At 35.6% G+C, this 25,961-nt stretch overlaps 1 protein-coding gene across 1 annotated transcript in view; it reads left to right on the top strand.

Annotated features, from left to right (window-relative positions):
- Window positions 1-5,845: 5,845 nt before the first annotated feature.
- The window catches only part of LOC139888301 (eukaryotic translation initiation factor 5A-like), a 134,211-nt gene continuing 114,095 nt past the window's right edge, over window positions 5,846-25,961 (top strand). Inside the window, exons 1-2 of the mRNA XM_071871318.1 lie at window positions 5,846-5,968; window positions 6,674-6,815. Coding sequence (XP_071727419.1) covers window positions 5,846-5,968; window positions 6,674-6,815 — 265 coding nt within the window. The remainder of the gene's footprint in view (window positions 5,969-6,673; window positions 6,816-25,961) is intronic.

Raw genomic sequence — 25,961 nt, 5'->3', positions numbered from 1 at the left:
TGCTCTTGGATTCGTTCCGGCAACCCTTTTATGAATGCTTCAATTTTTGCTTCTTCGTCCTCAAATGCTCCAGGACACATTAAAGCCAGTTCATTGAAACGTCGCTCGTAGGAAGTGACATCTAACCCTTGGGTTGTCAGTGCTTTAAGCTCTATCTTGAGCTTGTTGATTTCGGTTCTGGGACGGTACTCTTTCGTCATCATGTGCTTGAAAGCGGACCATGGAAGTGCGTAGGCGGTATTCTGTCCTATCCATGTAGGTATTCCACCATGTCAAAACAGTGCCCCTGAAAGTATGTGTGGCATACTTAACTTTATCCTCTTCTGCGCAGTTACTGATTGCGAACGCGGCTTCAACCTTCTCTGTCCACCGCTTTAGTCCAACGGGTCCTTCAGTTCCTTCAAACTCATTGGGTTTGCAGGCCATAAAAGCTTTGTAGGAACATCCTACCCGGTTTCCATTGTTTCCTCCACTGCTGGAATCCGATTGGTTATTGTTGTTCATTGCATTCACCACTGCAGCCATATTTGCAGCGAAAGCTTGAAGTTCTTCTGTGTTCAATTGTTGTTGTTTAGTAGCTGTAGGAGCCATTTCCTTCAAAAATAGCCGACTGAGTTAATCATATAAAATTTTAGAAGTAGCCAAAAAGTATTTTGTAGCTTAATATGAACTTATTATTATAAAAGTCTTTTCTTCATATTAGAGTTTTATAACTATAATAATGTTTATACTTAGCAGCTAACACACAAATTAACTACTAAAATTCTAATAAGAAAAACTATGGTAAGTTATTACGTTACTACGTAATAACAAGTTGTAATAATAATAATAAACCTTCCATGCTTATTCTTATTATTATACAATCATAAGAAAAATTACATTGCGGATTTTCTTACAAACTTAAACACACAATATAATACATATTATACAATGCATGGAATACAGGATAGCTGCCGATGGTTCAAGAAAGGCGAGATTTCTTAGATGTTGACTTTATTTCTTTCTCGGCCAAACGTTTGGATTTTCGTTTGGATAGTTCTTTTTCCAATTCCTCCCAATTGGTTCTTTCGGCTAATTGTTTGGGAGCAAAACCAACAGTCATTATACGAGCGGTCATTTTATAAACTGGTCTCTTAGGTGGTTCAGGTGGATGATCACAAACATTTTGGGTCATAATAGGTTCATCGGGTTTGGGATCGGGTATAACAGCCAAAGATTTTCCCAAATCACGTTGTGGTTCGGTAATTTCCACAACTTCTTCAGGATCCTCTTCTTCGGGTTCCTCTTGGGGATCTTCTTCTGGATCCTCTTCTGGAACCTCTACTGGCAATTGTGAATCTTCCAAATTTTCCCAACAATTTTCCACTTTAATGGTAACACCAAAAGTTAACTTTTCCATTGGTTCATAAGTCGTATGCTTTGACTCAGCCTCCGAATCACTTGATAAGTAAATGAAATCTGAATCACTAGAGATGCTTATATGATCGGATGAAGTCATCTATCACATAATAGCAGGCACGTTAAGAGAATGATATATCTTATAATATTTATATGTTAATAATATTATGTTTCCAACAATTATATTAAGCAATCATTTTTAAAATAATTACGGTCGAAGTCCTGAATCACTAATGCATCAAATAAAAGTTAGACACACTAATGAAAAAAATTTCTGATTCTCTAAGACCAACGCTCGGATACCAACTGAAATGCCCCGTTCATATTAATTATAAACGTTTCATATTAATTTGTTTCTTTGTGAGATTTTGACCTCTATATGAGACGTTTTTCAAATCTTGCATTCGTTTTTTAAAAAAAAACAACCATAACCTTTATTATTGAATAAAGGTCTTAATGATATAATTTAGATTGTCTATCAAAGACAATCTCCTCAAATAAATAAGTTTTTACACAACTCATTATAATATGATCAAATATATTACAACAAATACTCCGAATGCAAGTTTAAACAATATAAACAATTATGCCGACTCCAAATCTTGACCTTGGGTTGGCATACGACAGCGGAAGCGTTTTTAATATTTACCTGAGAATAAACATGCTTAAAACGTCAACAAAAATATTGGTGAGTCATAGGTTTAATTTCTATATAATAATCATAATATTTAATAAGTCACAAGATTTCATTTAATTAAATGCGCAAGATTATTACAACTGCAAAAATCATTCATACGATGAGTCGCCTGGTAACCGACCTTAACAAAGAGCGCTTAAGATATCTGGCATTATACATTCCACTATTCAAATGTATATATAAATAGTCCAATAGTTCAATAGTCCAATAGTCCAACAGTATAAATATATATATAAATATAAATGCGTATATTGTGTTAGAATTCACTAACACTATAATATATTGTCTTAATATAATAAGACACCTAATATGTATATTGTCTGAAGCAATCCGCGACCCATTGTATACATGTCTCAGGCTAGATCACAACTCAAAGTATATAATATTTTAGAATTCACTTCGACCCACAGCTAACTCGAGATTACTGCCAATGGTGTCTAATAGTTCGTTCCAATAATATATATAGAAGAAGTCAAAATGATATATCAAAACTTTGTATACGAATCCACGGTGATCAAGTCATATATATATATGGTGCCTTACGATCTTTATTAAGACTATAATATATTGTCGTAGAACTTAATCACGACTATTATAAATTGTATTTCCATAAGTTCGGGAACAAGACATGTATAAATACATGTAGGATACAAGGTAAGTTATCTAGGATAAGGTTAGAATCCATTTTTATAAATCGTGTCCGTAGCTAAAAATTAAGAAAAATATCCAATTTTGTTTTACCCATAATTTTTTCGTTACAAATCCGTTTTGAGTTATTCGAGTTGCCATGGTTTCGTATCGAACTCAACATTATTAATCTTAACAGAAAAAGTATATGTTTATTGTCAAAAATACAGCTTAGGTGTCAAATAAGAGAAGATAGTCATATCCGTCGTAAGAACGACATCTTGATGACCCTTTTGAAAAACATACTTCCACTTAGAGTTTAACCATGGATTTTGGATATATTTCATATCCATATAAAATAAGATTTTTCACTAAAGGAAATCTTTTAATTCAAAGTTTAAGATAGGTTTTTAAAATTAAACCCAAAACAGCCCCCGTTCGACTAAGACGGCGTATATTCGATTTTAAGGTGTTCTTCGTGTTTACAAGTTTTATATCCTTATGTTAGCTTGACATACTGTCATAATACATGTGTTGAAGTATTTTAAATGTCAAGTTAGAAGGATTAAGTTTATTTGCAAACAAGTTTAGAAATAATCTAAACTATGTTCTTGTTGTTATTAGTTATAACTCAAAATAAGATAGCTATATGAATATGAATCGAATAATATTATGAATAAGGTTACTACCTCAATTCAAATGAATAAAGTTACTGGATAAATAAGGAGAATATCTTGAGTTCAAAGATATCCTTGATGGCTTGGAATTCTTGAAGTAAAATCATGAAATGAACAAAAGTTCGAATAAGAATTTCTATCTTGAAATAAGATAGTTATAATTATATGAATTGAACTAAAGCTTATATATGATTCTTACTTTGATTATAAGATGAAAAGCTACTGGAAAGAAAGTACAATTAGTGATCCTAAAGAGTTGTTGAGTTGGCTTGGAAGATTGGAAGTAAACTTCTTCAAGTTGGAAGGTTATCTTGATATGTTCTTGAATGATTCTTGTTATGATGTTTTAAGCTTGTTCTTGAAGTGGTTTAGGAGATATATAATGGAAGGTTACTGAATTAGAAATGTTCTTGAGTAGTATGTGTTTAGGAGTAATGAAGTAGGTGATTAAAATGAGATGAAATGTATATAGATATATAGATAGATACATTTACATATAGATATAGATATATGATGGATTAGTTTTTGTTTCTTGCATTTTAGTCATACAAGAAGTTAAATGAGTTGGTTCCATATGTCTCCTAACTGATTGAGGGTGGCTAAGATCAATGATTTGGTATGTATATACCAATAGTAAATACGTTTAGAAGCTGGGTATGATACGGGTATAAATACCGAATGAATACGAGTAGAATTCTTGATAGAATTGAATGCGATTATGAGTATAGCTATCTTTGTTGAGTATAAGTATATTGATATATGTATTTAAGTCTTTCAAAAGTGTATTAATACATCTTAATACAATACATATACATTTAGTTTAAATTAGGGTTTAAGACTTCGAAAAACGTTACATATATGTATATTGTTTCGAAGTCTTTAAGTTAGTAGTCTCATTTTATATATATAACCAATTGTTAATATACTTAATGAGATACTTAAATATCATTTTAACAATTCATAAATATATATATCCATATATATATATATATATATATTCCATTAAATAATTATTACACGTTATGACGTTCATGAATCGTCAGATAACCTGGGTGGCCAAACGTTTGTATGAAATTCAATTCAAATAGACAAGTCTTAATAAATTTGATTGCCTAACATGTTGGAAACCTTAATTATGTAAATATTAATCTTCTATATATTAGCGGAAAAATCCGGGTCGTTACACATCCTTACCAACTGATCTACATATTCACTTTGATAAATTTATAGTTTGTTTAACATATATCCCTTAAAATTAGAGGGTTGGTCAAAATTAAAAAGGTAGTCAAAAGGGGTGAAAGTTAACATAATGTAAAAACCGGGGGGTAAAGTGACAAAATTGTAAAAAAGTTTCAAATGAATAGTTCCAATTTTTTGTCCATTTGTGTTTTCTATTTGAATATATATATATATATATATATATATATATATATATATATATATATATATATATATATATATATATATATATATATATATATATATATATATTTATATATAATATAATAATATAATATAAATATGAGTCAATAATGAGTTTTGATTTGTAATAAAAATATTGGCTGATGAGTTATTATAAGTACGTAATGACGTTGTACAATGATAAATGTTTTAATGATCTTTAATGGAATGACTAAAGTAGCCAAAATCAACAATACTTTTGCTCGCAAAGCGGGTGGTCGCCCTGAGATTAGTCAGTTATAAAATAAAGTTGGATACCCAGATTAAAAAAAAAAAAATGTACGTATGCATGAGCATATCCATGTTATGTTGTACTTGTAGAAAAAGTTTTTTGTATATATATAATATATTGCTTAAAAAAGATGATAATATAAGACATGAACCTATAAATTTGTTTGCTCGTAAATAGTTAATCAGATTAACCGCTTTATATCTAATTGTTAATCAATTTAACCGAAATTAACTAAATCAGTATTAACCTAACTGAATGATTAATAATATTAATTAACCGCATTGTTGGTTTTATAGTGTTGGTTTTGTGGCGGTTTTAACAATAAGAGCACGCGGTGTGCACTCAAATTTTTTGTAGTGGGTTGAATCGATGTCGGAATCGACCGTCGGTTGACATTGGGCCGGCGTCGGTCACGACGTCAGTTGATCAAGGTCGAGGTACCGACGGTGGGGAAATGACAGTGGCATGCAGTTTGAATTCAAAATACTAGCTGTTTAACAACCAGTTTACCCTTTTTTTTTTTTTTTTTGCTTTTCTCCTATAAATTTACACAATTTTTACTAATTTTTTCTCACCACTTTCATTCTATATTCTCCCTTTATTTCCATCCAATATCAAACTAACACCTTAATCATGCTCGGCCTTATTTTATTTAATTACCCTAATACGAGTAAAATTCGGGGGCAAATACACTAAACCCTTAGGTATATATATTCACCCAGTAATCAACTCACTGGAGATCGAGAAGTATATATGTCGGACGAAGAGCATCAATTTGAATCAATGGCTAATGCCGTTGCATCCAAAACCTACCCTCAGCAAGCTGGTACTATCCGTAAAGGTGGTCACATCGTCATCAAAAACCGTGCTTGCAAGGTTTAATATTCACTTTTCATCTCTCCGTTACATAAATCCTGTCATCGGTCGTTTCTTAAGTGGGTGTTGATTTGACTTTGACTATTGATTAATTAGGGTTTTTTTTGTCTAACTTTTTTTTTTTTTGATTCAACATATTTGTTAGATGTGTAGTTACTTATTCATTATTACGCTTATGTATTAAAGGTTGACATAATTGAATTTGGATAAGCGGCTGATGATGATGATTAGTACTATAACTTAATCTAAGTCCATTTTATTACACTGTAATCTTTTCAAAGTGAAGAGGTGTTACGATGAAAGTTAATATAAGATGAAACTGAATTTGGCTGTTTTTAATTACTATATATTTCTTTCAAGTAACTGGATGCATTTAGTTACTTGTACTGTACTAGTACATCTTGAAACTATATGTGCAAACATTTTTTCGCCCACAAACTTGCGAGCCAAGTGAAGATTGTATGTCATAATTGGATGCATGTTGAATGAGCCTTTCCGTTTAAGTTGATGTAAATTTTCTCTAACTTAATAGCACAAACATGGATGTTCAGCTCATCGTATTTGCTTGTATTATCGAACCAACTCTACTTTCATGTTTGTCTGTTTCTGATCCCTTGCTTAGTTTGTGTTTAAATAGACAGTGGTGCTTTTTTACAGTACATATATATGTTATGGTTTTCTGACCTTTTAACCAAATTTAAATAGGTCCTAGATGTATTTACCCCCAGCTGGATTGGCAGGCGACATAGTCATGTTAAGTGTCACTTTGTTGCAGTTGACAACTGTAATGGGAAAAAGCTTGAAGATATTGTGCCATCTTCCCATAACTGTGATGTAAGTAATCCTTGTTTTTCTGGCCTTTTTGCTATGTTTATTGTTGTAAATTCGTTTTGGAGTACTAATTAACGGGTCCATGTGTAATATCTGTTTTTACAGGTTCCTCATGTCAACTATCACTACTGGAAAAAAGCACTTTCCGGACGACTCTTGGGGACGATTTTTCGTCCCAGAAAGTCTTCCCGGACGACACATCGTCCGGAATGTGTCGTCCAGAAAGGTTCGTCCCGGAAAGTTTTTCTGGATGGCATTTTTTTTTCCCGGACAGAAGGTGGGGCCCACATTGACTTTGAACGCTTGCCTTCGTGGACGCTTTTTCCGGACGACCCTTGGGGACGACATATCGTCCCAAAAGAAATAATATTAAAATAATACTAATTATTTATTATTAATTATTTATTAATAACAGAAAAAGAAAAAAAAAAATCGGACGACTCTTCCTGGACGACTAGTCGTCTGGAAAGCCGTCTGCTGTTTCAGGACCAATTCGTTTCTGTTGTTTCCAGCCGTATTCAATACGGCACATTTCAAATATCCAAACCTGCTACATAAATAAGATTATACTTTCACAAAATACCACAATAACATTAAAAAAAATAACAGAAAAAGAAAAAAAAATCAGACGACTCTTCCTGGACGACTAGTCGTCCGGAAAGCCGTCTGCTGTTTCAGGACCAATTCGTTTCTGTTGTTTCCAGCCGTATTCGATAAGCACATTTTAAATATCCAAACCTGCTAAATAAATAAGATTATACTTTCACAAAATACCACAATAACATTAAAAAAAATATATCCAAACGCGACAATAATTATCCATACATTTTAAAATCCGGAAAAACTACCAAATCAACTAATATTGTTTACAAATCAACTAAACTTAACATAATTGTCTTGAAACAACCGGGAAAACACCCAACAAAAGCATACTTGTCTTCAAACACACCAAACAAATTACAAACCGGCAAATGGATCATCATACAAATCATCATCATTGTTACGGCTCAGGCGCGGAGTATTGGAATTAGAAGTACCGGTAGGATACCCAAAATTTGGTTGAATATCGGGAGGGACTACAAGATTATTAAAACGAAAGATTTGTTCAATTTGACTTGCCGTGTAGTATGGTTCCATTGGTGGTTGGTGGCTCCGACCGGTAGAAGATGAAGATGCAGAATTACTTGCCGACTTTGGTAACTTTGGCCCAACTCCGCGTTGGTGTCCGGTTCGCTCACCCAAAACTTCATCCATGATATCGGTCTCATCTCTTCCCGGTTGTTCATTTAGCAATTCCTTCATTTTTTTCTACAAGGTTAAACAAATATTAATATTATATAAATATATATATATATATATATATATATATATATATATATATATATATATATATATATATATATATATATATATATATACACGAATATACTTATATATATACATTTCGGGACTTTATATATATATATACCATTTGACTTATATTTATATTTATATGTAGTACACCAAAATCTATGAAAATTTATTACTTACGTAGTTCTGTTTTGGTTTGAAAGCATTAGTCCACGTGGTTCCGTCCTTGGGTTTGTGCAAGAGCTTGTAATTTTTGATAGGACCGAAAGGTTGCGGACTGTGCTTTACCTTATTATCGTTCTACAAACACACAAAAATAACTTAAATGTATATAAATCAAATAACATATTTTCTAACATTTTATCATTTATGTAAAACATTAAAAACAAGGAGGTTTAAGTAATTTACCAAATGTTTAACTATCGATTTGCTTCCATGCAAACTGTGGTATTGGACACAAGACCGGGTTTTTGCATTTTGCTCACAACGCTTTTGGTATTCTTCGTTAAGCATCAAGTCAACAAAAGGATTCCAGAGTTCGGCTTCAACGTCCGGTGGTGGGTGGGAACGAATAAAATTCATACACAAGGTTTTTGTAATAACCTTGTTGTTCACTTTTTTCGTTTTTCCATCTATCCCCCGCTATCTTGTTAATAGCAGCTCAGACTTGTTGTTCTCTCTCCGATTCTAGCCATGTTTCAATTTTAAAGAAATTCTACGAAAAAAAATAATAGATATATTAGAAGATTGTATATAAGAAACGCATATATATACATATATACATATATACATATATATATACATATACATATACATATATATATACACGTATATATATACGTGTGTATATATATACATGTATATATACGTGTATATATACGTGTATATATACGTGTATATATATAAACGTGTATATATATACGTGTATATATGTATATACGTGTATATATGTATGTATATGTATATGTATAAGTACTAATTAGTTAAACTTACGCGGATATTAATCCAAACTAATTCTTTTGAAGAACTTGGCACATCCGCCCAACACGCGTAATGTTTCGGGAACTTTGGGGACCTAACAACACTAGCTATCAAATTAACAAACATTGAACTATTAGGGCCTATCGGATTAACGGTTCTCCACGTAAAATCAAAGTCAATGTCGAGTCGTCCGTGAGCATCTCTCAATTTTCGTAAACCTATGTTTTTTTGTTTTTCCCCGTTTACCCCTTGCATTAGGTTGGGGATCGTTATCTTGGCCACCGGCCCCAGCACTGATCATTAGGAAAATGAGAGCAAAGAAATTCATCTACATAAATACAAATAAAGTGAATAGAACAATGATATATATATATATATATATATATATATATATATATATATATACATTATATATGTATAGTGTGTGTGTGTGTATACATATACATATATTTCATGCTAAAAATTTAAAAAGACATTCATAGAAATAACATTCATAAAAATATTAAACATTTGATTACAACAACAAACGTTTTTTGATAAATGACAAGAATTACACATCAATAATCATCATCATCGCTAGAGTAAGCTTCATTTAGAGGAATTTGGGGATTTAGCTCATCGTCAGTGTGACGACCCCGTCAAAACACTTAACGGATCCGTCAGTTGGTCCCATAGCTTGATCGGACTTAAATGAATTAAATAAACAAAGTTGCATTCTTTTATTTCAAAATGTTACCCAAAAAGGAAACAAACCAAATTAAGTAGTTTGAAAACCAACCAACCATAATATGAAACCAAAAGTTGACACAAAACATTGCCAACAAACCCACAATTTAAATTATCCAAAATAGAATGCAAACTTAAGTTTCATAAATTGTTTCATAAAATCTGCCCAAATGCATGCAGACTCTTCTAACGACAGCGGAAGCATCAAATAACTCAAGTACCTGTGAAAACATGCAAGTAAACTGTCAACACAAAGGTTGAGTGAATTATAGGTTTAAATATATAGTAAACTTTAGACCACAAGATTTAAAAATGTTAGAAAACATTAAACATTATTCCATTATCAATGAGCCACCTGGTAACCACTTAACCCTTTATTTACCCTTGCCAAACACAATAAAAATATACACTTGGACAGTGTATCTACAACAAATTACGAAGTACTAAACATTCCGATTATAAATTGCTAGCGCGACTAGCTCGAAATGGGGTTGTCAAACCCGATAGATCTATCCGTAGGATTCGCGTTCACCGGTAGAAACCAATGATTACAGTTACCAGACTAGGGAATATTTTTGTCCAACTCACAATGAATAATTAAATTTAACTGTTACTTGTGTCTAAACGTAAATAAAAATCTGCATGTAATCACATCCCAAAAATATACTTTGAAAAGTATGTAAAAACGGGACTATAACTCACCTTAAATAGCAACTGAAGAAATCTCACAAACACGCGAACAGCAAGTAAAGTAAAGTGATCAAGAAAGATCACAACGCCGACCTATAAATAAAGCAGGTCGAAATAAATAACTAACTTAGGCCAAGTCTTAGTATGATAGCTATTGTACATGTTGCAAGTAGGCATAGAACATTACTCAGCAAGCATCAGTTTGATTGGAACAGCATAAGGACACACACTTTCTATTTTTAGAAAGTTTCTATTTTTAGCAGGTTTCCATTTTTGGAAAGTTTTCTATTTTAGGAAAGTTTCTATTTTTGGAAAGTTTCTATTTTTGGAAAGTTTCCAAATTTAGAAAGTTCTATTTTTAGAAAGTTTTGAAGTTAGGAAAGTTTCCTTATTTAGAAAGTCAACAGAAGTCAACTGAAAGTCAAAGTCAACCGAAAGTCAACTCAAAAGTCAACCTTGGTCAAACATAGTCAACATTAATTTTAAAAGTGTAAGTTATAATAATAACATAGGTTATAATGTTATTTAAAGTCAAAAGTGTATAATAATGTCTTAACATAAGTTTAATTAAATAAAATGAATTATTAAAGTTAATATAAGTTGAAATGTTATAATTAGTATAACATAAGTATTTAATTAATTAATTAAATATCAATCATAATATAAATATTATTAATTTATAATAAATTTTAAATCATATCATAAGTATTATTAATTAATAATGAATTATTAATCATATCATAAGTTTCTAATTAAAATTATTAAATCATAAGTATTTAATAATTAAGTCATAATTAAATAATAATTAAGTCTTATAATAATTAAATAATTATTTAATATTTATTATAAGTCTTATAATAATTTCTCATAATTAAATTTAATACTTATCATAAGTATTTTCCTTTAACAATTAAAAGTGTTATTAATCATAAGTTTAATTAAAATGTTAATTAAATTATAATTAATAATTAAATAATATAATAAATAATTATATTAAAAGTCTTAAAATAAAATAATTACTTCTTTAACATAAGTAATTAATTAATAATGAATTCCATAAATTTTATCATAAGTTTAATCATTAACCATAAGTTTTAAGTTTAAAAGTTCGCCGGGTCGTATCTTGAGCCCCGGGTGTCGGTTTCGGGCAAGCCACATATGCAACTTCACCTACTCAAACCACCCGACACATTTATGAACTCAAGAACACTCCAAGAACAGTCCCTAAGTCGTGCATATCAGCCATGACTTCAATTGGGAAATCATTTTACTCAAAACAGTAATTCGGGCAAAACGGGTGAACCGTGGCTCGGATTTAGGTGACCCGAGCATGAATATTCGTCTCACCATCAGTCCTAACCAAATGAGGCACCCTAAAGACACCAAGGATGGTCACAAAGTCGGACCCAACCTTGTTCATGCCAAGAACACCTTTCAATCTTTAACAAAAACCAAATTAAGCGTATCTAGGGCTCCGGGAATCGAAACGACATGAATCCGGAGTCTAAAATTAATGTCTTGATGAGAGGAACTCATTTATGTACTTTATTTTAACATTCATATCAGTTATATGGTCAGAATATACGACACAAACTGCTGTCCAAAATTTACAAACCGAAAACATGAATAAACGAGTAATTCTACGCATTCAAACAACATTACAACAACTTATACATATCATACTAATCATATAACATCAAAATACAGAAAAATAAATAAAAATGAAAAGATCTAGGGTTAGGGTTTATACCCTAATCAAGAATCAAAGTATATAGATGTGTAGAGAACGAAGAGAGGAACGCGTGTATGCTATTCAATCCTTGATCCAAGCTACAATTTTAGATGAAGATGGTGGTTTATGGTGGTGATGGTGGCGGCACAAAGGGAGAGGGAGGAGAGAGTTTGAGAGAAAATAAGATTAGGTTTTGATTTCCAATTTTGTAAAATGTAAATGGGAAAATAATGAAAAGGAAAAACACATACTCCCCCCCTCTAAGGGGATTCGGCCGAAGGTGGGGTGTGGGGTGGGCCCCACAAGCCCGTCTTGCTAAATAATGAAATCCTTGTGGCCCGAGATCCCGTACGAAGCCCGAAACGCGAAAACACGCTTACGCGATTAAAAATCCGGAAGGATAACGAACGCGCGACGAAAAATAAATATAAATACACCTAACAATAATATGACCTTAAAATATCATATTTAAAATATTTAGGATTTAAAAATCCAGAAAGTTCGACCGTTGGTTTAAAAACCGAAAAGATTCGCCGGATGGAAATCCGCGGAACGTAGAAACGTATAAATTAAAATATGAATACATATATCCACATAACACATAATAATTATTATATATATATTATTACAAAAATAATAATATAGGTCATGGAAATGACGTGGCACACTAACAGTTAACGGTCGTTAAATAATTAACGGAAAAAGATAACGGAAAAAGTAGGGTCGTGACAGTACCTCCCCGTTATGGAAATTTCGTCCCGAAATTTAAGCAGGCGCAGGGGTTGACTCGGCATCTGAGAACAAATGCGGATACTTCTGCTTCATTTGGTCTTCACGCTCCCAAGTGAACTCGGGACCGCGTCTAGCGTTCCATCGGACCCGAACAATAGGAATTCTGCTCTGTTTAAGAGTCTTAACCTCTCGGTCCATGATCTCAACTGGCTCTTCAATAAAATGCAATTGCTTGTCAACCTGAAGTTCCTCCAAAGGAATAGTCTGATCAAATTCAGCCAAACACTTCTTTAAGTTCGAAATATGGAAAACATCGTGAACAGCACTGAGTTCTTGTGGCAACTTCAAACTATAAGCCACCGGTCCAATTCTTTCAATGATCTCAAACGGTCCCACAAAACGAGGACTTAACTTCCCTCTCTTACCAAAACGAATAACACCCTTCCAAGGCGAAACTTTTAACATAACACGATCACCAACTTGAAATTCAACATCTTTCCTTCCTTTGTCGGCATAACTCTTTTGCCGACTTCTAGCAGTTCTCAACCTTTCTTTAATTTGAACAATCTTCTCAGTAGTCTCGTGAATAATCTCTGGACCTGTAAGTTGAGCATCCCCAACCTCATTCCAACAAATAGGAGATCTACACTTCCTACCGTACAAAGCTTCAAAAGGTGCGGCTTTAATACTTGCGTGGTAGCTGTTGTTATAAGAAAACTCAGCTAACGGCAAATACTTATCCCACCCATTTCCAAAATCAATCACACAAGCTCGCAACATATCTTCTAATGTCTGAATGGTCCTCTCACTTTGACCATCCGTTTGAGGATGATAAGCGGTGCTCATATCCAATCTAGTGCCCAAGGCTTCTTGCAACGATTGCCAAAATCTCGATACAAATCGACTATCTCTGTCGGAAATTATAGAAACGGGAACACCATGCCTCGAAACAATCTCTTTCAAATACAAACGGGTGAGTTTCTCCATGGAATCGGTTTCCCTAATCGGCAAAAAGTGAGCCGACTTAGTGAGTCGATCTACAATCACCCAAATCGCATCGTAGCCACCCGAAACTCTTGGTAACTTAGTGATAAAATCCATAGTGATACCTTCCCACTTCCACTCGGGAATTTCTGGTTGTACCAACAATCCGGACGGTTTTTGATGTTCAGCTTTGACCTTAGAACAGGTCAAACACTTAGCCACATACGTAGCCACATCACCTTTCAAATTTGGCCACCAATACAGCTCCTTAAGATCATGGTACATCTTCCCTGAACCAGGATGAATAGAGTACCTAGACTTATGAGCCTCATCCAAAACAAGTTGTCGCAGTTCACCAAACTTCGGAACCCAAAGACGTCCTACAAAGTACCTAGTACCATCTGCTCGAATCTCGAATTTCTTAGCCATACCTCTTACGTTTTCTTTCACAAAATTCTCTTCCTTTAAGGCTTCTTGTTGTGCCTCAAGAATCTGCCTTGCGAGGTTTGATCTAACTGTCATATTCAAGGCCCTAACCCTGCGAGGTTCAGTCCTTTCTTTACGACTCAATGCATCAGCCACAACATTGGCCTTACCCGGGTGATACAAAAGGTCACAATCGTAATCATTCAACGTCTCAATCCATCTTCGTTGTCTCATGTTCAACTGTTTCTGATCGAGGATATGTTGAAGACTTTTGTGATCTGTGTACACAGTACTCTTGACCCCATACAAATAATGTCTCCAAATCTTAAGTGCAAAAACAACGGCCCCCAACTCTAAATCATGAGTTGTATAGTTCTGCTCGTGAATCTTCAACTGACGTGATGCGTACGCAATAACCTTCTTTCGTTGCATCAAAACGCAACCATAGCCTTGTCGTGATGCGTCACAATAAACAACAAAATCATCATTACCCTCCGGTAAAGACAATATCGGAGCGGTAGTCAGTTTCTTCTTCAAAATCTGAAAAGCATTCTCCTGTTCATCCTTCCACTCATACTTTTTCCCTTTATGCGTTAAAGCAGTCAGAGGTTTCGCTATACGAGAGAAATCCTGGATGAACCTTCGATAGTAACCTGCCAATCCTAAGAACTGACGAATTTGAGTAGGAGTTTTCGGGGTTTCCCACTTTTCAATCGCCTCAATTTTAGCAGGATCAACTTGTATTCCTTGTTTGCTAACAATGTGACCAAGGAACTGAACTTCTCTTAACCAAAAAGCACACTTAGAGAACTTAGTGTACAACTCTTCTTTCTTTAACAAATCAAGCACTAACCTCAAATGTTCTTCGTGCTCTTCATCACTCTTAGAATAGATAAGGATGTCGTCAATGAAAACAATAACGAACTTGTCCAGATAGGGTCTGCACACACGGTTCATGAGGTCCATGAACACAGCAGGTGCATTTGTCAATCCGAACGGCATAACAAGAAATTCAAAGTGACCGTAACGGGTGCGAAAAGCAGTTTTTGAAACATCAGATTCTTTAACACGCAACTGATGATAGCCAGAACGAAGATCAATTTTTGAATAAACAGAAGAACCCTGAAGCTGATCGAACAGATCATCAATTCTCGGAAGAGGATAACGATTTTTAACAGTGAGCTTATTCAGTTCACGATAATCAATGCATAAACGAAAAGAACCAACCTTCTTCTTAACAAACAGAACAGGAGCTCCCCAAGGGGACGAACTAGGACGAATAAAACCCTTGTCTAACAACTCACGGAGTTGACTCGACAATTCTTGAAGTTCAGAAGGCGCAAGACGATAAGGAGCACGTGCTACAGGAGCAGCGCCGGGAACAAGATCAATTTGGAATTCTACCGCGCGTTGCGGCGGAAGGCCAGGTAAGTCATCGGGAAACACCTCGGGAAAATCCCTAACAATATGAACGTCATCAACGTTCTTTACTTCCATACTAGGATCAACAACATGAGCAAGAATAGCATGACAGCCCTTACGGAGATGTTTACGAACTTTCATACAGCTAATAAGGTTTAACTGTGTGCATTTCTTATCTCCAAAGACCATCAGTGGCTCTCCAATCACATCAGTAATACGAATAGCCTTATCATAACACACGATCTCAGCACGGTTCGCGGACAACCAATCCATACCAATAACAATATCAAAACTACCAAGTTCAATCGGTATCAAATCTATCTCGAAATCCCTACCACCCAGGTTAATGTTACACTTACGATGTACAGTCTTAGCAGTAAGTTCTTTACCATTAGCTACTTCAATAACATAAGTATTGTCTAAGAGAGTTAACGGCGTTTTGATTCTCGGACTTAATTTACTCGACACGAAACTTAAATCAGCCCCTGAATCAAATAGAACATAAACTGATAAATCATCGACTGAGAACGTACCAGTAACAAGCTTAGGATCTTCCTCCGCATCCTTAGCATTAATGTTGAACGCTCGGCCGCGTGCAGTCTCTGCAGTCTTCTTGTTGGGACAAGCATCTCGGAAATGCCCCGGCTTCCCACACTCATAACAAACCCTTGGATTACCTCCATTATTCGACTTCCCATTACCGTTACCGTTACCACCTCTATTACCAACATTATTATTATTACCACCAGTCGCGGGAGTAGCAGACCCCGGCAAAAGCACTGTACAATCTTTAGCAATGTGCCCTTGCTTAGAGCACCTCTTACAAGTAACTGTGCAGTAACCATCATGAACTTTATAGCAACGAGGACACACACGCTGACTTCTGTTGTTAGCACCTGAGGTATCCTGTTTCTTCTGCTGATTTTGGTTTTGATTGCGGTTGTTATCCCACTTTCGTTTCCCATTATCAGCCTTCTTGACAACCTCCTCACTACTTTCAACAACTGTAGTCTTGCTTCTTCTCAACACCTTGTCATTAAGTTTGTGGGCCATAGTCATAGCTGCCTCAATAGTCTGGGGTTCACTGGACTCAACCCCGTGTTCAATCTTCTCGGATAAACCATCAATGTAAGCCTCAATTTTGCGGTCCTCATCCGCATAAACCCTAGGACACAGCAAAGTTAACTCGAAAAACCTTCGTTCATAGGCATCTAACTCGGTGCCATGCATTTTCAAATTCTTGAGCTCAACCTCTAGCTTCTTAAGCTCACCCCGAGGTCTATAGCGGGTGATCAATCTTTCCTTAAAATCATTCCAGGCCAAACCATAAGCTACATCGCTTCCCAAACTACTAACCAGATTGTTCCACCATGTCAAGGCACTATCCTTGAGAGTGCAACTAGCGAAACTAACTTTGTCCTCTTCACGGACCCGACTGACCCTGAAAATAGATTCGATTTTCTCGAACCAACGAGTAAGCCCTATTGGTCCTTCCGTACCACTGAATTCTTGAGGTCGACCAGCCATAAAAGTTTTGTGGGAGCATCCCACGTTGTTGTTCGCATTGGCGTTAACATTAGCATTTGCTGCCATAGCAGCAGCAATTCCTTCATTGATCAGGCGTTGCATACGCGCTTCAGTGGACTCTCTTGGAGGCATGATCTTCAAAATAGAATAACACATCCGTTAGTACCAGGAATAATACTAGTGTCATAAAGGAATAGATCAAAACACGAAAAGACTAACCATTAAGATATTAGTCAACTAACACTATGAGTAATAACATGACAGTTATGATTGTTATAGAAATAACCATCACATGCATACATATTTTATGATAACATCATACAACATACATAGCACCTAACATACATGAACATATATTACGCATAATATAACATGCCAAGAGCCACAACATCAGAAATAAAACATGATAATGATAATAGATGTCATAAAAATAACCATCCATACATAATGAAAAAATATCCCATAACAAAATCTTAATAAAATCCTCGGCAAAACGCCGTACATAACCCAAAATGTATGTATAAAAAGGACATTAAGTCTGATGAAATAGATAATCAATATGAATAATCACATCACATTCGCTTAGAGCGGGTGTGATAAGCTGGTCCAGCATGAGTCTCAGCAGGATCCTCATACTTACGCAACTTCCCTTTCACAACATCCAACTCTTCCTTCAACACACGAACAGTGCTCTCGAGAGCCTCGAACTTAGCATTAACTTCTCGATCACGCTTGCGGTTCGCATCCTCAACCCTATGCTTGAAAGTGATAAAGTTTCTCATGTCGGCACGGATCTCGTCCATAACTTCATTATGTGGCAAGGTGCGCAAACAATCACTAAGGGCGTTAATACGTGTCACCTCATTATAAGCCCGGTTCATATGAGTAATGGTAGAAAAATAGTAATGAACAGGATCATCGATCTCCGGTTGATTAGCACGACGTCTAGCAGGAGACGGTGGAGCAGGAGCAGCAACAGAGTTATCGCTCGAAGTCGACATCTGCAAACAACAAAACCGCAAACCATATACCAAAAGATATAAAAGCTAATAATATAACTTATACGAAATGAAATGCATAATAATGCTATAGCAAAATGGTCGGGCTGTAGACTAGACTCTAATGCACCCTAATAACCACGGGTTGACCACATTAAGACCGCCTAGTTCCCTACAACCGCGCTCTGATACCACATGTGACGACCCCGTCAAAACACTTAACGGATCCGTCAGTTGGTCCCATAGCTTGATCGGACTTAAATGAATTAAATAAACAAAGTTGCATTCTTTTATTTCAAAATGTTACCCAAAAAGGAAACAAACCAAATTAAGTAGTTTGAAAACCAACCAACCATAATATGAAACCAAAAGTTGACACAAAACATTGCCAACAAACCCACAATTTAAATTATCCAAAATAGAATGCAAACTTAAGTTTCATAAATTGTTTCATAAAATCTGCCCAAATGCATGCAGACTCTTCTAACGACAGCGGAAGCATCAAATAACTCAAGTACCTGTGAAAACATGCAAGTAAACTGTCAACACAAAGGTTGAGTGAATTATAGGTTTAAATATATAGTAAACTTTAGACCACAAGATTTAAAAATGTTAGAAAACATTAAACATTATTCCATTATCAATGAGCCACCTGGTAACCACTTAACCCTTTATTTACCCTTGCCAAACACAATAAAAATATACACTTGGACAGTGTATCTACAACAAATTACGAAGTACTAAACATTCCGATTATAAATTGCTAGCGCGACTAGCTCGAAATGGGGTTGTCAAACCCGATAGATCTATCCGTAGGATTCGCGTTCACCGGTAGAAACCAATGATTACAGTTACCAGACTAGGGAATATTTTTGTCCAACTCACAATGAATAATTAAATTTAACTGTTACTTGTGTCTAAACGTAAATAAAAATCTGCATGTAATCACATCCCAAAAATATACTTTGAAAAGTATGTAAAAACGGGACTATAACTCACCTTAAATAGCAACTGAAGAAATCTCACAAACACGCGAACAGCAAGTAAAGTAAAGTGATCAAGAAAGATCACAACGCCGACCTATAAATAAAGCAGGTCGAAATAAATAACTAACTTAGGCCAAGTCTTAGTATGATAGCTATTGTACATGTTGCAAGTAGGCATAGAACATTACTCAGCAAGCATCAGTTTGATTGGAACAGCATAAGGACACACACTTTCTATTTTTAGAAAGTTTCTATTTTTAGCAGGTTTCCATTTTTGGAAAGTTTTCTATTTTAGGAAAGTTTCTATTTTTGGAAAGTTTCTATTTTTGGAAAGTTTCCAAATTTAGAAAGTTCTATTTTTAGAAAGTTTTGAAGTTAGGAAAGTTTCCTTATTTAGAAAGTCAACAGAAGTCAACTGAAAGTCAAAGTCAACCGAAAGTCAACTCAAAAGTCAACCTTGGTCAAACATAGTCAACATTAATTTTAAAAGTGTAAGTTATAATAATAACATAGGTTATAATGTTATTTAAAGTCAAAAGTGTATAATAATGTCTTAACATAAGTTTAATTAAATAAAATGAATTATTAAAGTTAATATAAGTTGAAATGTTATAATTAGTATAACATAAGTATTTAATTAATTAATTAAATATCAATCATAATATAAATATTATTAATTTATAATAAATTTTAAATCATATCATAAGTATTATTAATTAATAATGAATTATTAATCATATCATAAGTTTCTAATTAAAATTATTAAATCATAAGTATTTAATAATTAAGTCATAATTAAATAATAATTAAGTCTTATAATAATTAAATAATTATTTAATATTTATTATAAGTCTTATAATAATTTCTCATAATTAAATTTAATACTTATCATAAGTATTTTCCTTTAACAATTAAAAGTGTTATTAATCATAAGTTTAATTAAAATGTTAATTAAATTATAATTAATAATTAAATAATATAATAAATAATTATATTAAAAGTCTTAAAATAAAATAATTACTTCTTTAACATAAGTAATTAATTAATAATGAATTTCATAAATTTTATCATAAGTTTAATCATTAACCATAAGTTTTAAGTTTAAAAGTTCGCCGGGTCGTATCTTGAGCCCCGGGTGTCGGTTTCGGGCAAGCCACATATGCAACTTCACCTACTCAAACCACCCGACACATTTATGAACTCAAGAACACTCCAAGAACAGTCCCTAAGTCGTGCATATCAGCCATGACTTCAATTGGGAAATCATTTTACTCAAAACAGTAATTCGGGCAAAACGGGTGAACCGTGGCTCGGATTTAGGTGACCCGAGCATGAATATTCGTCTCACCATCAGTCCTAACCAAATGAGGCACCCTAAAGACACCAAGGATGGTCACAAAGTCGGACCCAACCTTGTTCATGCCAAGAACACCTTTCAATCTTTAACAAAAACCAAATTAAGCGTATCTAGGGCTCCGGGAATCGAAACGACATGAATCCGGAGTCTAAAATTAATGTCTTGATGAGAGGAACTCATTTATGTACTTTATTTTAACATTCATATCAGTTATATGGTCAGAATATACGACACAAACTGCTGTCCAAAATTTACAAACCGAAAACATGAATAAACGAGTAATTCTACGCATTCAAACAACATTACAACAACTTATACATATCATACTAATCATATAACATCAAAATACAGAAAAATAAATAAAAATGAAAAGATCTAGGGTTAGGGTTTATACCCTAATCAAGAATCAAAGTATATAGATGTGTAGAGAACGAAGAGAGGAACGCGTGTATGCTATTCAATCCTTGATCCAAGCTACAATTTTAGATGAAGATGGTGGTTTATGGTGGTGATGGTGGCGGCACAAAGGGAGAGGGAGGAGAGAGTTTGAGAGAAAATAAGATTAGGTTTTGATTTCCAATTTTGTAAAATGTAAATGGGAAAATAATGAAAAGGAAAAACACATACTCCCCCCCTCTAAGGGGATTCGGCCGAAGGTGGGGTGTGGGGTGGGCCCCACAAGCCCGTCTTGCTAAATAATGAAATCCTTGTGGCCCGAGATCCCGTACGAAGCCCGAAACGCGAAAACACGCTTACGCGATTAAAAATCCGGAAGGATAACGAACGCGCGACGAAAAATAAATATAAATACACCTAACAATAATATGACCTTAAAATATCATATTTAAAATATTTAGGATTTAAAAATCCAGAAAGTTCGACCGTTGGTTTAAAAACCGAAAAGATTCGCCGGATGGAAATCCGCGGAACGTAGAAACGTATAAATTAAAATATGAATACATATATCCACATAACACATAATAATTATTATATATATATTATTACAAAAATAATAATATAGGTCATGGAAATGACGTGGCACACTAACAGTTAACGGTCGTTAAATAATTAACGGAAAAAGATAACGGAAAAAGTAGGGTCGTGACAGTACCTCCCCGTTATGGAAATTTCGTCCCGAAATTTAAGCAGGCGCAGGGGTTGACTCGGCATCTGAGAACAAATGCGGATACTTCTGCTTCATTTGGTCTTCACGCTCCCAAGTGAACTCGGGACCGCGTCTAGCGTTCCATCGGACCCGAACAATAGGAATTCTGCTCTGTTTAAGAGTCTTAACCTCTCGGTCCATGATCTCAACTGGCTCTTCAATAAAATGCAATTGCTTGTCAACCTGAAGTTCCTCCAAAGGAATAGTCTGATCAAATTCAGCCAAACACTTCTTTAAGTTCGAAATATGGAAAACATCGTGAACAGCACTGAGTTCTTGTGGCAACTTCAAACGATAAGCCACCGGTCCAATTCTTTCAATGATCTCAAACGGTCCCACAAAACGAGGACTTAACTTCCCTCTCTTACCAAAACGAATAACACCCTTCCAAGGCGAAACTTTTAACATAACACGATCACCAACTTGAAATTCAACATCTTTCCTTCCTTTGTCGGCATAACTCTTTTGCCGACTTCTAGCAGTTCTCAACCTTTCTTTAATTTGAACAATCTTCTCAGTAGTCTCGTGAATAATCTCTGGACCTGTAAGTTGAGCATCCCCAACCTCATTCCAACAAATAGGAGATCTACACTTCCTACCGTACAAAGCTTCAAAAGGTGCGGCTTTAATACTTGCGTGGTAGCTGTTGTTATAAGAAAACTCAGCTAACGGCAAATACTTATCCCACCCATTTCCAAAATCAATCACACAAGCTCGCAACATATCTTCTAATGTCTGAATGGTCCTCTCACTTTGACCATCCGTTTGAGGATGATAAGCGGTGCTCATATCCAATCTAGTGCCCAAGGCTTCTTGCAACGATTGCCAAAATCTCGATACAAATCGACTATCTCTGTCGGAAATTATAGAAACGGGAACACCATGCCTCGAAACAATCTCTTTCAAATACAAACGGGTGAGTTTCTCCATGGAATCGGTTTCCCTAATCGGCAAAAAGTGAGCCGACTTAGTGAGTCGATCTACAATCACCCAAATCGCATCGTAGCCACCCGAAACTCTTGGTAACTTAGTGATAAAATCCATAGTGATACCTTCCCACTTCCACTCGGGAATTTCTGGTTGTACCAACAATCCGGACGGTTTTTGATGTTCAGCTTTGACCTTAGAACAGGTCAAACACTTAGCCACATACGTAGCCACATCACCTTTCAAATTTGGCCACCAATACAGCTCCTTAAGATCATGGTACATCTTCCCTGAACCAGGATGAATAGAGTACCTAGACTTATGAGCCTCATCCAAAACAAGTTGTCGCAGTTCACCAAACTTCGGAACCCAAAGACGTCCTACAAAGTACCTAGTACCATCTGCTCGAATCTCGAATTTCTTAGCCATACCTCTTACGTTTTCTTTCACAAAATTCTCTTCCTTTAAGGCTTCTTGTTGTGCCTCAAGAATCTGCCTTGCGAGGTTTGATCTAACTGTCATATTCAAGGCCCTAACCCTGCGAGGTTCAGTCCTTTCTTTACGACTCAATGCATCAGCCACAACATTGGCCTTACCCGGGTGATACAAAAGGTCACAATCGTAATCATTCAACGTCTCAATCCATCTTCGTTGTCTCATGTTCAACTGTTTCTGATCGAGGATATGTTGAAGACTTTTGTGATCTGTGTACACAGTACTCTTGACCCCATACAAATAATGTCTCCAAATCTTAAGTGCAAAAACAACGGCCCCCAACTCTAAATCATGAGTTGTATAGTTCTGCTCGTGAATCTTCAACTGACGTGATGCGTACGCAATAACCTTCTTTCGTTGCATCAAAACGCAACCATAGCCTTGTCGTGATGCGTCACAATAAACAACAAAATCATCATTACCCTCCGGTAAAGACAATATCGGAGCGGTAGTCAGTTTCTTCTTCAAAATCTGAAAAGCATTCTCCTGTTCATCCTTCCACTCATACTTTTTCCCTTTATGCGTTAAAGCAGTCAGAGGTTTCGCTATACGAGAGAAATCCTGGATGAACCTTCGATAGTAACCTGCCAATCCTAAGAACTGACGAATTTGAGTAGGAGTTTTCGGGGTTTCCCACTTTTCAATCGCCTCAATTTTAGCAGGATCAACTTGTATTCCTTGTTTGCTAACAATGTGACCAAGGAACTGAACTTCTCTTAACCAAAAAGCACACTTAGAGAACTTAGTGTACAACTCTTCTTTCTTTAACAAATCAAGCACTAACCTCAAATGTTCTTCGTGCTCTTCATCACTCTTAGAATAGATAAGGATGTCGTCAATGAAAACAATAACGAACTTGTCCAGATAGGGTCTGCACACACGGTTCATGAGGTCCATGAACACAGCAGGTGCATTTGTCAATCCGAACGGCATAACAAGAAATTCAAAGTGACCGTAACGGGTGCGAAAAGCAGTTTTTGAAACATCAGATTCTTTAACACGCAACTGATGATAGCCAGAACGAAGATCAATTTTTGAATAAACAGAAGAACCCTGAAGCTGATCGAACAGATCATCAATTCTCGGAAGAGGATAACGATTTTTAACAGTGAGCTTATTCAGTTCACGATAATCAATGCATAAACGAAAAGAACCAACCTTCTTCTTAACAAACAGAACAGGAGCTCCCCAAGGGGACGAACTAGGACGAATAAAACCCTTGTCTAACAACTCACGGAGTTGACTCGACAATTCTTGAAGTTCAGAAGGCGCAAGACGATAAGGAGCACGTGCTACAGGAGCAGCGCCGGGAACAAGATCAATTTGGAATTCTACCGCGCGTTGCGGCGGAAGGCCAGGTAAGTCATCGGGAAACACCTCGGGAAAATCCCTAACAATATGAACGTCATCAACGTTCTTTACTTCCATACTAGGATCAACAACATGAGCAAGAATAGCATGACAGCCCTTACGGAGATGTTTACGAACTTTCATACAGCTAATAAGGTTTAACTGTGTGCATTTCTTATCTCCAAAGACCATCAGTGGCTCTCCAATCACATCAGTAATACGAATAGCCTTATCATAACACACGATCTCAGCACGGTTCGCGGACAACCAATCCATACCAATAACAATATCAAAACTACCAAGTTCAATCGGTATCAAATCTATCTCGAAATCCCTACCACCCAGGTTAATGTTACACTTACGATGTACAGTCTTAGCAGTAAGTTCTTTACCATTAGCTACTTCAATAACATAAGTATTGTCTAAGAGAGTTAACGGCGTTTTGATTCTCGGACTTAATTTACTCGACACGAAACTTAAATCAGCCCCTGAATCAAATAGAACATAAACTGATAAATCATCGACTGAGAACGTACCAGTAACAAGCTTAGGATCTTCCTCCGCATCCTTAGCATTAATGTTGAACGCTCGGCCGCGTGCAGTCTCTGCAGTCTTCTTGTTGGGACAAGCATCTCGGAAATGCCCCGGCTTCCCACACTCATAACAAACCCTTGGATTACCTCCATTATTCGACTTCCCATTACCGTTACCGTTACCACCTCTATTACCAACATTATTATTATTACCACCAGTCGCGGGAGTAGCAGACCCCGGCAAAAGCACTGTACAATCTTTAGCAATGTGCCCTTGCTTAGAGCACCTCTTACAAGTAACTGTGCAGTAACCATCATGAACTTTATAGCAACGAGGACACACACGCTGACTTCTGTTGTTAGCACCTGAGGTATCCTGTTTCTTCTGCTGATTTTGGTTTTGATTGCGGTTGTTATCCCACTTTCGTTTCCCATTATCAGCCTTCTTGACAACCTCCTCACTACTTTCAACAACTGTAGTCTTGCTTCTTCTCAACACCTTGTCATTAAGTTTGTGGGCCATAGTCATAGCTGCCTCAATAGTCTGGGGTTCACTGGACTCAACCCCGTGTTCAATCTTCTCGGATAAACCATCAATGTAAGCCTCAATTTTGCGGTCCTCATCCGCATAAACCCTAGGACACAGCAAAGTTAACTCGAAAAACCTTCGTTCATAGGCATCTAACTCGGTGCCATGCATTTTCAAATTCTTGAGCTCAACCTCTAGCTTCTTAAGCTCACCCCGAGGTCTATAGCGGGTGATCAATCTTTCCTTAAAATC

Source organism: Rutidosis leptorrhynchoides, chromosome 2, assembly GCF_046630445.1.
Source record: "Rutidosis leptorrhynchoides isolate AG116_Rl617_1_P2 chromosome 2, CSIRO_AGI_Rlap_v1, whole genome shotgun sequence".
NCBI lineage: Eukaryota > Viridiplantae > Streptophyta > Magnoliopsida > Asterales > Asteraceae > Rutidosis > Rutidosis leptorrhynchoides.
Note: the sequence above shows the minus strand (reverse complement) of the source record. Positions and strands in the feature narration are given on the sequence as shown.